This window comes from Opisthocomus hoazin, chromosome 11 (assembly GCF_030867145.1).
Source record: "Opisthocomus hoazin isolate bOpiHoa1 chromosome 11, bOpiHoa1.hap1, whole genome shotgun sequence".
NCBI classification, from domain to species: domain Eukaryota; kingdom Metazoa; phylum Chordata; class Aves; order Opisthocomiformes; family Opisthocomidae; genus Opisthocomus; species Opisthocomus hoazin.
This window is the reverse complement of record NC_134424.1, coordinates 21,924,870-21,939,826: the sequence shown is the minus strand read 5'-3', so window position 1 is coordinate 21,939,826 and position 14,957 is coordinate 21,924,870. Positions and strand designations below refer to the sequence as shown.

The following is a 14,957-nucleotide window of genomic DNA, read 5'->3' as shown; positions in this document are numbered from 1 at the left end:
GTACTTCATCAGGAATATCCCCCATCACCCACACGCATGCTTCCGTAACACAGACAGGACTCAGGTTGAACGCTTCCTCTAATGGAGCTTGTGTTTGACTTCCTCCTCAATGTGGAACAGTCTGGACAGCGTTCGCTTTCAGAAATAGATAACCTTGACAAAGGAAAGGAATCAGAAGGGGTATTATCTTGGGCAAGATCTTTAGACCATTACTCTTATTTTAGACCACTATATTCTCACTTGAGCTGTAGCATACAACAACCATTTACTACTAACTTCAGTAATCAAAAAGGCCCTGTATCAAGAGGTCTTTAAGTATTTGATGAATACCAGCAATGTTTTGGAACATACTCATGGCAGGGAGGTTGGAACCTTCCAACCCTTACCATTCCATGATTCTGTGATTGTAAGAATACACTGAGAACACAAGTGTTTGAAACATTGCTATTGCAGCTGTGGAAGAGATAATAAAAATGAAAATGTCTTTTCTTTATGACTTGGCAAATTCCAATGAGCAATTATAGCAGAATGACTTCTTCAATATTATGTTATTTAATCACTGATACCACCCGGAAAGAATAAAGAAGCCCTTTGCTTTCCACCCCTGTGAAAACTCTGAGACTTTGCTGCACGGGCAGTCCCCTCACCCCACCCAGCGACAGCTCAGAAGCTGACCTTGCCACGTACTCTTACCCGTACGCCATCAGAACAGAGAGGATTCTCAGGAGAACAAGGACACGCATTGTCATTCACAAACCTCGTTCATCAAAGGTAAATTTAACAGTCGCTTTGCAACTGTGTCCTTTGTTTACCCAAGCTCTGTTATTTACTGCTGATGTAGGCTAAGAGGGAAGCTAGCACAAAGCTGCCCTAGCTTCAGCTGGAGTATCTCGATACTGATGTGCTTGAACAGTTGTGGTGTTTCTCATCTTTCCTGCTGTACCCAGCTTTACTTTGAAGCTGGTGAGTCTGACAGGAAAAACCACCTGCATAAAATCTGTTCAGAGCCATGATCTGCAATAACTTCTTTCAGACTGGGCTGTTATGACCACTGATTTGCTTTTAGTCTACAGCTGCACTTAACTCTCTAAATCTTGATACTTTCCCGCAACTTTATCATTTTTGTGGAAGAAGAGCGCACACCCCAGCGAGAGGTACGACTCACGCCTTGAGCTTAGTGACTGCAGCGTGCAGGCCTGCGGCCGGCTGCTGAGGAAAGCAGACATCACCTCAGCGGCGAGCCACTGGAGCTCCCTTTGCTTCTGAAAAGCAGGGAAGAAACACCGAAACGCTGGCAGGAACAGCAAGAAACCCAGCGGGCTCAGGAGACTGCTGTTCTGGTATTTATTACTCGCTATATATTTCCTTCTGTCTGGGCCAGTGGGTAGAAACTAAGCCTCAGTGCTGTCCATGCAACGTATGCATGGTCTGAGGAGACATCTACAGGCAGATGCACTAGCAGTGAAGGGGTTTCCAATGCTTTTCTTCTCCTGATGCTTATGCAGCTGCCTATATTCCATGTTATATCTTTGTAGACACCCGCAATGGGGCAGAACAGCAGCAGGTGCTTCTGGAAATGCTGAATATATGCAAGAGAGTCATTTCAATTATACAGTATATTTCGTACCTTGTAATGCAGCAAAAAACTTTAGCTTGTTTCTCTAGCTGCCAATACCACACACGCAAGATTGTACGCAGGACCATCCTCCCCTGGCTCGTACTTTCCCCGTGCGCGCAGCAGGCTGGGCACAGCGGTGCAGAGCGTGCTGGCAGCGCGTCCGTCCGCGCACTGAGCACACGGCAGCAAGCAGACTGCACCTCCCGCGCCCGGGCTGCGCCGTCCGGCTACGCTGCCGCGCAGCGCCCACGAAAACCCGAGCAGACTCTTCGGGACACGGCGCAGACCCTCAGGAAGGAGATGGCCGTCTGCTGACCGCCACCACCACCAAGTGGTTTGCACGGGGAAGCTGCCAAGCACAGAAGGTACTCGCCCATGCACTCACCGAGAGGTTTCTAAAGGAATGTCAGCATTAAAAATGAATATTCTCTAAAGCTGCAACTACCATCTGAATCCATTGCTCACGCTGATGCTCGCCACTTGCTACAACACAGTGGAATGAGATCCCAGCATCAATACTACACAATTTTGGATATTTTTTAGCTCTGTGGTTTTGATCAACCCCATTTTTATTTCTATCGCAGGAATTAAATTTTTCTTTAAATACACAATTTACACAAAATTACTTCCTGTGTCAAGATACGCTACGCAAATCCCTGACACAACTATTAATAATTTTTTTTTACTTAATTAAAACTAAAATATACATTTCCCTAAGAAACTTCAGACCGACAGCTAGCTCACTACAGCATCGGTAACGCACGGAACAGGCACTAATCACAAAACTGAGTAGAAAATAAATAAAAAATTCCTTAGGGAAAATATGAAGTGTGAAAAAACAATAAACAGCAAGGAGTACACTAATTACAACCACTTATTTTTGTACAGGTCAGGTTGCTGGTGTGCTTCACAGCTCTTCACCGATACTCTGTAAACTCCAGCAGCAGGTTACAAGCTTGCCCAGAGCTCTGGGAGAGCCCGCAAAGTGGGTCCTTTGCTATTAAAAAAGTCAGCTAACACAGAGTATCTTTTAGTATGTCTCAGCAGACAGGGTTTTTTTTCTGGTGGTTGTTTCTTCGTGCTGGGGAAATCCAAGTAAATTAAACAGGTCATCAATTCAATCCAAGTATTTTTTGTGCCAAAGGACAGAGTAGACTTCAAAGAAGCAGAAATTAATATTTGTACTTTGTTGATATTTTAGAATACGTAATTAAATTTTATATTGCTTTTGCCCATATATTCAATGCAAGAAAAATACCTTTTCCTGTTTTTTACATTAAATTTATAAGGTTTGACTAGATAACTCCAGGTCTAATACACTGAAGATAGGAAAGAAATTAAATCTGGTTAATTGAGGAAGATGCTGCATCATAGAATCATTAAGGTTGGAAAAGACCTCTAAGATCATCACCCCATTGTCAGTAAATTCAGCTGACCCAAGGCATTTCCTGAAAACCAGTTATACTTGGAAGACTTTGTAGAAGGGAGAGACGAGAACGCTAAAAAACAGACGTTCTTAAGGACTCAGAACCTTGGTCTGACTCAGCAGCAAGGCTGCAGCAGTTGTACGGAGCAAAACAAAAACTACCTCTAAAAGTATATTTTGCTTTGCAGCAGCCAGTCACTTAGAGAACAGAGATGTGTGGAAGCACCACCACCTCCTCCTCTGCAGGGCAGAAACATGAAAAGCACATCATGAAGGAGGTGTTAACCAAAATCTGGTTCTGGAGATGCAGTCCTGAGTTACACGACCCGACACCATTAACCACCCGGGTTTCCTTGCCTCTCTTTGCCCTCCTCATTCAGTGTAGCTCCCCGTCAGAATTCAAAAACAAACCAAAAAGCCCACAGCCACCACCCCCAATGCTACGACTGTCACGACCCACTTGCCCCCGGCTAGGTTCCCCACAACTCGGGTCACACACGAGCAGCACGGATCTGGAACAGGAGGATTCACAGTCACCAATGCTGCCAAGTAGCTGCGGGTGTCACCAAGCCAAGCAGTTAAGGACAGGACAGCTGCAGCAGCAGAATACAAACCGAGATACTGAAGTAGCTCTGATTTTTTTTTTCCTGCTACAAAAGAAACCTAACCCCCTGCTCCGTGCCTTGCTCTACCAAAAGCATCAGCGTCAAGTTACTTACCCCTCCACACACACCACCACCATCTGCTCCTGGCATCGACTCCACCGAGCTGGTGCTTGCTATCTGCGGGAAGCAGAACGACACAGAGCAACTTCAGCATGGACATTCTTCCTAAAATACATTAAATGTTGAAAAAGAAAACATGGCATCGTTTGCTTTTAAGCCCCTCCACTATTTGCTTGTGCACACCCCGTAATGGCCGACGCGCTCAGCGCTCTCGGACACGGGGCTGGCTACGCCGCGGGTGACTTCGGCGCCGAACTGCCCAGCCTGCTCTTCACCGCAGCGTGGGCCTGTGCCCCCCGCGCGCTGCAGAGAGCCGACGGGCACGTCTGGGTTACGCCGCTCCACTCCAGCCCCGCGAGCCCAGCGGGCAAGTGCTTCGCGCAGTCCGCGCGTTCTGAGGAGGAAGAGTATCTACCTCACTCAGATAGCACTCGGCTGATTTTTTTCTTAATTGCAATACATCTCTTAACAAACGCCAACTGGCATCTAAGGTACTCGATACATATAGAGGACAAACAACAAGCATATGTATGTACACCAAAATCATAGGCTACATCCTAAAAGGAAAACCACCTCATCTGTCATTAATTTACAGGGAGTTTGCTCGTTTCCCATGCATTCTCAAACTATTAGACTCCTGATAAATTCTCCTGTTATTCCCATGGATCATTCTTCCTTTGCCAATTAGGCAATATCTCCTATTTCGAGGTTATCTGAACCTCCTGTGCATTTTTGCACTCTAGCTTCACTCCATTTGAAAGCAAAAAGGTTTAACCTGTGTTATTAGAAACAACCCGAACTGCAGCTTTGAGTAAGCAGCCAGACTGAAGAGCTATTCATTCCGACACCTAGGCGTATCTATTTATATACTAATGCAATCAATCGACTCTGGAGAACAAGCAAACGAGCAAACGCATCCCCCGGGGCGTGGGCTGTGCTGCCCCCAGAGCACTTCCTTAGGGAACGCAGCTTCATTAAAGGGAAGCATCGTGTACTCATATTTCTGCCTCTGCAAAAACCCAACAACCCTGGGGTCTTCACATCATCTGTTCCCCAGTCCCACGGAAAGGGGTCTCTTTCCACTGGAATCCTCATCAACCCAGATATTTATCTCCCTTTGCCTAGTAAAAGGACACCTGTGCGCTGTGACTCGGGACTTGGGAAAGGAAATGAAAAATGCGGAGAGAAAACGGGGTCTGAAGCAGAGAACGAGGAAACCTCCAGCAAGCTTAGGGACAAGAATGAATTTCTCCAGTTGCCTGCTCAGATCCCCATACCCTTTTAATATTTATTTGTAATAATGTGCTAAAAATCAAATACCCTCTACTCAACCTGTAAATGATTTCAAAAGGGCTTCTCCCCCTGATGTGACCATCACCACTTGAAGTGTGTAAGATTTGGCATGCAGGAAGACCATGAAGACCATTCACGTTTGTCAGACCTACCCCAGCGCTAGGGGGAGGAACAGCAACCGGGGTGGGAAATAACGATGATTTCACAGGATCTGAAACTCACCGTTTAACAAACAGAAGCCCTCCCGACTCTCAAATCTTAGCGATGCCACTTCCGCAGAGCTCAGCTCCCTGCGGCAATTCTCCCTGCCAGCCACCTAACAACGCACCAGCTGGGTCCTCCCCCCACAGCACCAGCCTCCAACGCATCCGAGATCAAGCAGTGGTAAAAGAGGTCCTTTTCCTCGGGAACATTTTTAGATGGCTTTAGAAAAACCCTTCACCTAGCCTTGACATGCTGCAGATGAAAATGGAAAACAAGGAAAAGAGCGTCCTCTTCCTGGAGGAGCAACGCCACAAAGGGACGCTGAAGCTTTCTGAAAAGACTTGTTTCAAAGACCACCGCTACAGGCACCTCGCAGGGCACTGACGGGCAAGGACTCTGACTAGTCGCCTCCTGACAGGAGGGAGTTTATTAATTGCCGTAGATTATTACACAGCCATAATCGTAAGAATCAGGTCACATGCCAGATCTCTGCACCTACAAGAAACCGCAGACCTCAGGCATAACTGGAGTTAACAACGTGCCCATGACCAAATGGGTGCAGTTTGTAAACCGGGCGCTCATCGTGGACGAATCCTGGGGATTCAGCTCTCACGTTGGCGCGTTTGATTTCCCATCCACCTCTTCTTCAGTGGTCTTGTGTCAGCAGCGTAAGGTCAGAAACTGTCTTCTGTAGGCAAATTACAGGCTGAAGACCAACCCTTAATGCTTGCATGAGCTTATGTAAGTCAGCAGGGAAAACAAAAGCGCGGTGGGAATTGCGTGCAAAGGCATGCAGCGGTCACGCAACTGAAATCAATCACAAGCACTGTAACATATCAAATGTATGGCCAAGGATGGGAGAAGAGCAATTTGGCTATTTTTCTACAGGCTTATTAGAACCAGAGTCCAATTTCTAGTAGCTGTTACAGATCCAGCCCCGAATTCATAAGTGCATATCTATTTCTTGACTCATGAGAGAAAAACAGGAAGATTATTGTCATTTTTTCCTCTAAAGCACGCTGCCCAGTATTCCATAAAGATGATGAGATATGCATGGTGCATGCTGCCTGCAGCAGTGTATTGCTACTAAGAACGTTCTCGGTATTTGTCCAGTTTTCCTTACAGAACCACCCTCAGCGCTTTTTAACCGACAGCAATTTTCGTCACATCTAGCCGCGACTTCGGTTTTCCAAGCTGATTACCTAGATAAGCTAATCTCCTAAAAATGCACGTTAGCATTCTGGCAGAAAAGAAATTAAAGTGCACACTGCATTAATATCACAGCCAGGAGATAAACCAGACTTCTCCTCTGCCTGACTTTTATGAACCAGCAGAGTATAAACATATGGCTACACCACTGATACAGAAGCAAAATAAAATGCCATTTACAAAGTAAGATAATAATAATGAAGCTGAACAGACATTGTGTCTTAATCAGATACAAAGAAGTGTGCTTATTGGTTTCGCTATTAGCAAAAGATCTTTTTCCACCAGAGCACCCTGGTTCTGAAGGCGGTCATGAGTTAAAATAAAATATAGGCATGAATTGATTGTTATCCAAGGTTTTCTAAGTACTTCTAGCTGACGAATCGTTCATGATCAGTAAGTTATGCTATATTCTGAAACTGGCTCACTGCTGGCTGCTGTCAGCCACAGGACCCTGCGTGGAGGCTTGTGCAGGTCTCCGCTGTCGGTCTGTGATTAACGCTGGGATGAAAGGGATATCCGACAACTCGCCTGAAGCCCCCAGGAAATCAGTCAGATCAAAACCTAGCACTACCGAGTCACCAAATCAGGTCTGGGAAAGGGGAGGTTTCAAAAATGGGAAGGTACCAAAAAAAAAAAACCAAACCCAAGTTTAGGTTTAATCTCTGCAGATGGACCTTCTCTCCCCGCGCTCCAAGATCTCCCGTGCTTGACCACCGACACCACTAACACCCAGGCAGCTCTGCATGGAACTCCTGAACACTGTGCTCTCCTCTTCAGCTTGTAGCAACTGCCCGTGGCGAAAGTTATCACCACCATTTTCAAGTCGAATGAAGAGATATTGCCATCGTCCTCACGTGAATGCTTCCAAACCAAAACTCCTCTCAAACACTGCATGGAGTAACACCTTACAGTTGCACAGAAACAGAATAAACTTTCAAGGCTATTTTGCATATTTAGCTGAAGAGTACTCTTTCTGAAATATACTTGTTATCTATAAGTCAGTATTTTAAAGATCCTTTTAAAACACATCGATATCCTTTCAATTCTTTAAAACTTTAAAAATAATAATAAAGTACAAGAAAGGAAATAATCCCAAATCGCATCTCTCAGGAGGTGGGGAAGTGTAACAAACAAAATCTCCCAGGCACACAAACCTCATTCCAGACAGGCAACCACTCGGAACTCTAAAGAATTACACCTGTCCTGCTAAATGAGCCACGAGCCTGGAAAACACGACTGACAGGTCTCTTGCACTGAATTACCCTGCATAATTTATTCCATACCTGCGTGGCTGAGTGACTATGACTGATGAGCATTTGAGAGCCAGAGAAATGGAGCTGAGTGTACTGTAATGTCATACAACAATCAAGAACAAGACTACGCTATTTTAAAATTAGCTGTGTAAGTCTAGTGTAACTGTTGGTAAAACTGTTACGGCAAAGGAGGGGAATTAAGGATTCGTACTTACGGAGGAATCAGGAAGATGCTCCTCCTCTTGAGAAAAAGAACTATTGAAAGCTCTGAAGGTCTCACTGTTCTGTTTGTGCTTTTCAATTGTTGCTTGAATGACCTGAGACAAAAAATCCAGCAAAGATGAGAAGCATCACAAAAGCAGCCTTGGAAAAATTCTCTCATAGGAAAACAGTTAGGATTATCAATTTGGTGAAAAACCCTTCCACTTGCATAAATGAAATGCAAACTTAAAAACCTCAATAACTACATACTGCTTAAGTTAAACAGTGAGACTGCAGTCAGACCGTGTCTCTACAAGTCAGACTGCACACACACACACAAGGCTGATCTCGGCCTCCTCTCTCGCCGGCCTCGAGGACCGCGGGGAAGGGGAACCCACGCGCAGCCCCCGTGCGCTGCCTGCAGACAGTGGGTCCGCAGCGGGACCCGGACTGGGGCTCCACGGCTCCCCACAAGCAGCTGTGCCAGCCCGGACTGCCCAGCTTCCTTGCACAGCCCCTCTCCTTCAGAAGCCCCAGAAGATCATTCTAAAAACAGAAGATGCTGACTGCATGGTGATCTCCACCCATATCATAAGGGTTTTGTATTAACCTGAATCCATTCCCTCTTCTCCTCTTCTGTCCTGTTAAAAGAAAAGAAAAATACAGAAAATATCGTTAATTCTACCTTGAATACTTTCAGCAAAATCGATTCACGTCTTCACAGCTTTGTACCCATCAAGATTTTAGCTTTGCTATCCACTATTTTAAGAACATTATTAATAATTATTGACCTTAGTTATTATCAAACAAATGCCAAAAATGTTTGAACTATTCATACAGTGGAACCTACAAGCACTGCTATAAACACCGTAAGCATTCAATACAGCAAATCAGCACAGCTCTTCAACACATTCTGACTTCGGACCAACAGACTCTCTTGCACATGTAGGCGACACGTCTCCGATGCTCATCTCCTGGTTTAAAGCTATGTCCTCCCAGCACAGCCATATCCCCTAGATCATAAACTTCTATATAAATATGCAAAAACCTTAAAAGACAGAATAAGCACCATACCTGGCTTGTAATTCTAGCGATCTTTTTTTTCCTGTTATTGAAAAAGTATGAGCCACGTTTTGCTTGGCGATTTCTTGGACCTGTAAAAGGAACAATGTCAGGTCCTCGCTAGTCTCCACTGTCTTTCAGTCATTTCTAATGACTTACAAAAGTACTCATTCTTTGAAATACTTAGTGGAAAGGATCACTCAGAGGACAGTACAGAGGTAGCAAAAACAAAGGATTGTTTCCATAATTACTTGTCTTGGTATGAAACTCCTGAACCTGCACCACCAACCAGCCCTCCTGGGTCAGCTGGGCGACAGGGGAAGGTTTCCACCCAAAGCGTGTAAGGAGTCACCGTTTTCTTACCCACCTTTGGATGATAACCTCATAATTCTTAAAAAAAAAAAAAAAAAAGAGATCCAAAGCTGTATTTTAGCATTTTATTATATTTCTACATACCTATATTGCTACATTTTTGGATTCAGAGGGAATCTGACGCTATCGAGTGAGGAAGCAGTAAACAGGTGAAAAGAAGAGATGCAAACCTGCAGTCCCGCGATGTCCATCTTCTCTCGAACACTGAACTTCTGGCCTATCAGCCTCAGTTTTGGCACACAGTATAGCACCATGCTGTTAAACTGTAACACGGGAACAGTGCAAGTTAAAGGGTTACAGGCTGGACAGAGTCTGCATTTTGACAGTTTAGGACTCTGCTGCGTTTTACTCCGAGATGCAGTTCTCAGGAGGAGATTTAAGGAGCAAGCTAGGCTCACATATCATCACTTGAAACAAGAGGAGAGACAGAAATATATTGGCCAGTCACGTCCCCCTTCTCCCCTCTCTCTGGTACCAGTTTGGCTGCCTCGAAAGCCAACGAGAGCTACTCTCAGCGCTGGCGAGAGCTGGCCACCTTACGCAGCAAGGTGGTACGGCTGGAAACGCACCCCTCGGGCGCTTCGCAAGCAGGCAGCCTCGGAGGAGGGAGCTGGGAGACAGCCCTCCGGGCGAGGCGAGCCATCAGCAAAGGCACAAGCACAGAAGGAGGAAGGAAATCCTCAAGGAAAGAGCTTCAAAGAAAACCGCTGCTCAGAGGAAGGACTAGCTGGGCTCAGTTGACCAAAGTTTTTTGTATTTGAGATCAGGAAGATAGAAATGTACCATTTCACACCTTTGAAAATAAAAAAGCAACAAAAAAACTCACCAGGAATAAATACCTATCCTGCGCTGTGCCGTTCTTTGCTGAAAGTTTCTGAATGTGTCCTTCCTTAATGAGCTCATTGGCTGGGTTAACAATATCCTCTTCACCACCAAGTCGCTCATAGACTTCCAAAAGCTTGTGCATCTTTTCCTGGAAGTACAAAAACCTCAGCACTTTGAACGAAAAAAATTACTCCACTTTGTCTATTACCCACAGTATCATTTCTGTGGTAAGTGTAAATAAATCGGAAAGAAAATAGTCCTTGTCTTCTGCTGTAGCTTTGCATTTTCAAAAACTAATGACTACCTGTTCCATACTCTTTAGCACTCTTCGCCACTCTGCATCAGTCACTCATGAGTCATACTTGGGTTGTACCGCTTAATGACACGCTGAGATCAATCTATTTGATATTTTTAGATATTCCTGTCCAACAATAAATACGTATCTCTGGAAGCAATGGCTGGGCAATGGCTTCCAGAGATACGTATCAGGTCCAGTAAAATCAATGGTCAAGCTGGAGACAAGTACATTACCAAATAGGTTCCAAGTCTGAACGTATTAACTTCCACCCCACATCTCAGACTAAGACTTCTGCTACAGTGCGGTCATTTCTCAGCTTCTGAGAAGTTTCACCTCTTGTATTGCTGCTGATGCAACGGCAGGTAGGTCTCCATCAGGAAGCATGGTCATATTCTGCATTTCTAAGCTAAGTCTAAAACCTCAGCAGTACGGGGAATGCTACAGTCCTACGCAGGGGCCTCTGTGGCACTAAGCACTTTTGAAACAGGCCAGGATAAAATGTTTATAAAATATAGTTTTAATGTCATTCAAGCATCCTTAAGTCTTGGTCAAAATTCTCTATGAAGACATTACTTTCTGCTTTTCAGCAAAGCAATGTTTTGACTTTATATTAAGTCATCCAAGTACTGAAGTCCCCCTACGCAGTATTCAAACGGATAAAGGTAACTAGTTCACCCACTTGCAGCTGCTATATTAAGCACCGCAGCAGCTTTAACCAGTCAAAATAAGAGAGGCGTGTAAATCTCCCTTCTGAGTTATAGCATTTGGAAAAGCTTGGCTTTCAACCACAAGCTGGACTGATACACTCCAAATGGCACTGTCAGCAAATGGTCAGAAAGCGAGGACAGGGATCTATGCAATTACACCCCAAAATACACCCAAACACATCTCTGAATCATACCCCAACCTATCTACAGATTTTTAAGCTGGAATTTCAGGTCTTTACACACTTTGTTCACCCCCATTTGACCTGAACAGTTTCACCACAAATATATATATCACCCCAGCTCCTGTCCTCACCAATTCTTCTGACCAATGACTGAACAAACGAACCACCAAAAAAATCCACCAGAAAACCCCAAACAAAACCAAACTGTTAGAACAAACACTGGAAAACAAAATGGGGGGTGGGGGTGGAATAAAAACAAATGAACAAATCTCCTAAGCCCAGAAAGTCCATGGAGTTTTTCCACCATATGGGAAGATGAGCAAGAGGTCCCACTAATTTAAAACAAACAAAACCCAATGAACTTATCAAGCTGATTTTTTTAAAGCAGAAACTAGAACTCTAAGAGCAGGTCCAAAACCTGAGGGACATCTGCACTTCTAGGAAAAGTCAGATTTGGAACCATGATTTATGTTTTATTTTCATTTTTCCTTTGAGTCTCTGATCAGGCAAAACCTATTCATTACAAAAGAATTCAATGCAATAAGAAGCCCTGATCAGAGGCTTCAGGTTCTTATCAGCAACAAACAGGGGGTGTAAAATTATTATAGCAGCCGTTTCTCAGAGGTTTTTGCGTACTAACAGAAACAGCATCCAACACAGAAAGCAACCGGCTGGCGGCTTCATGTTTCTGCTGGCTGTGGAGATCCTGTACGCAGCCCCCAGCAAAACGGTTACTGCTTGTGGAGGGAGGAGTTGCTCAAGGCCCCAAACCAGAAAAAATTCCACCAAAACACATCCTTATCAGGAGAACACGCTGGACTCAAATAGAAACAGATGGTTTCCAAACTGGTTAGCACTGAGACATGCTGAAAACACAGGGGCATCAGCTGGCTCCTTCCCCATAGCAGCCCCAGGAAACGCGGTCTCTTGGTGGCCCCGCCGGCCGGGAGAAGGAAGCCAGGGTCTGACACGGGAGGGGACGTCAACCTTGCACCCGCAAACAGTCAGCGAGTGTCAGGCCTGACAGGCAGCATTTCAGATCTATCAGATACACAAGCTCCTGAGGCACTTGGGTGCACAAAAGGGACAACATCTGCCACTGTAAAGTTCATTTGCTTTAATGGTAACGCACTAGCTGTTCTGCACACAAAACACGTGCTAACATTCAAAACCTCCACGGTCTCAGACTGTCCAGCTTGAGCAGTATAGCTTACCAAAGCTACTGACGCACGCTAAATGTGCACTCTGTGCACGTAAAATGAGCCAAAAATCCAACCAAAACAACCTCCAGTCTGGTGAAGACTTGTAGGACTAAAAAAATAGTGTGAAAATCTGCACGGACACCTCGTGAACAGACCTAATCAGAATAATTTCAACATTTTTCAATGAAAAGCAAATGATGAGTTTTATGAAGAACTCCTTTTTCAACCCACTGGGTCCCTAAGAACAAGGAAAGCGAAATTTTGGCCCAGCAACCCATGGTAACCACAATCGGATCACTGACGATACAGAGAACTCAGATCTCCAGCTGACGCTTAAAGCCTGACTCACCGTATCTGAAAATTCTCCCCAGCCTGCTTTACTGAGCCCCTTGCAGTGGGGGACCGTCGGTTCAGCCAAGCGTTTCAGCCCGATTACAAATTCCATTACACCATTTCTACTCACCATCTTTCGGATGGCTGCATTCGAGTGGTTTGCCGCCGTAGATATGAGCTCCAGTGATTCTGCAATGAAGGCAGTAACAGTTATGCATTCTCTGGATTATATCTCTTAATAGCACCTTGGGGGTATTTTTCACCTCCCCGATTAGCGTGTTTCCTGCAAAATTGCTGTTGCAAAAGCAAGAAATATATCTTTTTCCTTCCATAAGGTAAAAGGAATGGCTATAAGCAGTTACATACACAACCGCTTCTGCATGTTCAGCTGGTCCATGTGTATCTGAGCGTTTAAACTTTCTCTCCTGAAAGTCTAGGTGAGCCAAAGCACATAGTGACAAAAAAATTTACCTTCTAGGCATCAACCTACTAAAAGTTAACTTAAGCCTCACTTAAGTCTTCATAAGCACACTTTTAAGAGCGTTTTCCTGTAACATGGCTTCTGTGCTTATGGCAACAAGCTGCTTTGGTCAAGATCACCAACTCCTAGAAACCAACAGAAGTCCATTTCTCCCGTTCTTTCATGTTAACAGAATCTAACCCGCTTTCCTAGGGACGCACATGCATTTAGAACCATTCTTACTTTCTTCCACCGGCTATCACAAGGATGTCTGCTGTATTTGTCCTTGGCCATGCAATGGATTAAATAAAAATGCCAGATGTTCTGCCATTACAAACCTCACCATTTTGTCACTGTTTATCTGCCAAAGCTCCCTTCATTCCTAGAGTTAACATAACAACCCTTTTCTCCTCTGCTGAAGCACATTCCCAATCCCTTTGTGCTATGTTTGACAACAATTCGATTAATTTAAATCTCCATTTCTACTCTAGCCCCAGCTGAAAGTATCTGAACATGTGAAGAAACAACTCTCCAAGATTTTATTGTGCTCATCAGACAGAGAGGAGTTTACATGTACTTTCAGCATCTTTCCTGTCTGGAGACTCTTCTGGAAGTTTCTTCAAATAGTCCTTTAGGAGAAGCTCATAACGAGGAATCCTTTGCACTGGTTCAAGCATGTGATGCTGTAATGTCAGGTTTCCACAAACCTCCTGTTTCTGTAACGGCAAGAAAACAAGCACAGAATGGTTTGGCTTTGCCCCTGCTTTTGGTGTTAAACAGCAATGAAAAATCACCATTCACCTAAGTCAGAGGAGCAACTTCTCCAGCTATCACAGAATCATGGAAGCATTTAAGCTGGAAAAGACCCTTAAGATCATCCAGTCCAACCATTACCCTAACACTGCCAAGTCCACCACTAAACCATGTCTCTAAGTGCCACATCTACACGTCTTCCAAATACCTAAAGGGATGGTGACTCAACCACTGCCCTGGGCAGCCTGTTCCAATGCCTGACAACCCTTTCTGTGAAGAAATTTTTCCCAATATCTAATCTAAACCTGCCCTGGCACAACTTGAGGCCGTTTCCGTTCGTCCTATCACTTGCTACTTGGGAAAAGAGACCGACCCCCATGTCGCTACAACCTCCTGTCAGGGAGTTGTAGAGAGCGATAAGGTCTCCCCTCAGCCTCCTCATCAGACAAACAGCCCCAGCTCCCTCAGTCGCTCCTCATAAGACTTGTTCTCCAGACCCCTCACCAGCCTCGCTGCCCTTCTCTGGACATGCTCCAGCCCCTCAGTGTCCTTCTTGTAGTGAGGGGCCCAAAACTGAACACAGTACTCCAGGTGTGGCCTCACCAGTGCTGAGTACAGGGGCACGATCACCTCCCTCCTCCTGCTGGCCACACTATTCCTGATCCAAGCCAGGATGCCATTGGCCTTCTTGGCCACCTGGGCACACTGCTGGCTCATGGTCAGTCGGCTGTCGACCAGCACCCCCAGGTCCTTTTCCATCGGGCAGCTCTCCAGCCACTCTTCCCCAAGCCTGGAGCGTTGCATGGGGTTGTTGTGACCCAAGTGCAGGACCTG

The 14,957-nt window shown here is 45.1% G+C and overlaps 1 protein-coding gene across 6 annotated transcripts in view; it reads right to left on the bottom strand.

Moving 5' to 3' along the window:
* FGD3 (FYVE, RhoGEF and PH domain containing 3) overlaps positions 1-14,957 on the bottom strand; it is a 113,714-nt gene that overhangs the window by 15,300 nt on the left and 83,457 nt on the right. For all 6 annotated transcript variants that reach the window (XR_012765238.1, XM_075432645.1, XM_075432649.1 and 3 more), the window contains exons 8-15: positions 13,948-14,086; positions 13,041-13,099; positions 10,190-10,336; positions 9,534-9,626; positions 9,004-9,083; positions 8,540-8,570; positions 7,944-8,045; positions 3,764-3,826 (exon numbers count right to left, since the gene is read on the bottom strand). Coding sequence is in view for 5 of the 6 variants with exons in the window: in XM_075432645.1 (XP_075288760.1) it covers positions 3,764-3,826; positions 7,944-8,045; positions 8,540-8,570; positions 9,004-9,083; positions 9,534-9,626; positions 10,190-10,336; positions 13,041-13,099; positions 13,948-14,086 (714 nt within the window). In the remaining variant the exon portion in view is untranslated. The remainder of the gene's footprint in view (positions 1-3,763; positions 3,827-7,943; positions 8,046-8,539; positions 8,571-9,003; positions 9,084-9,533; positions 9,627-10,189; positions 10,337-13,040; positions 13,100-13,947; positions 14,087-14,957) is intronic.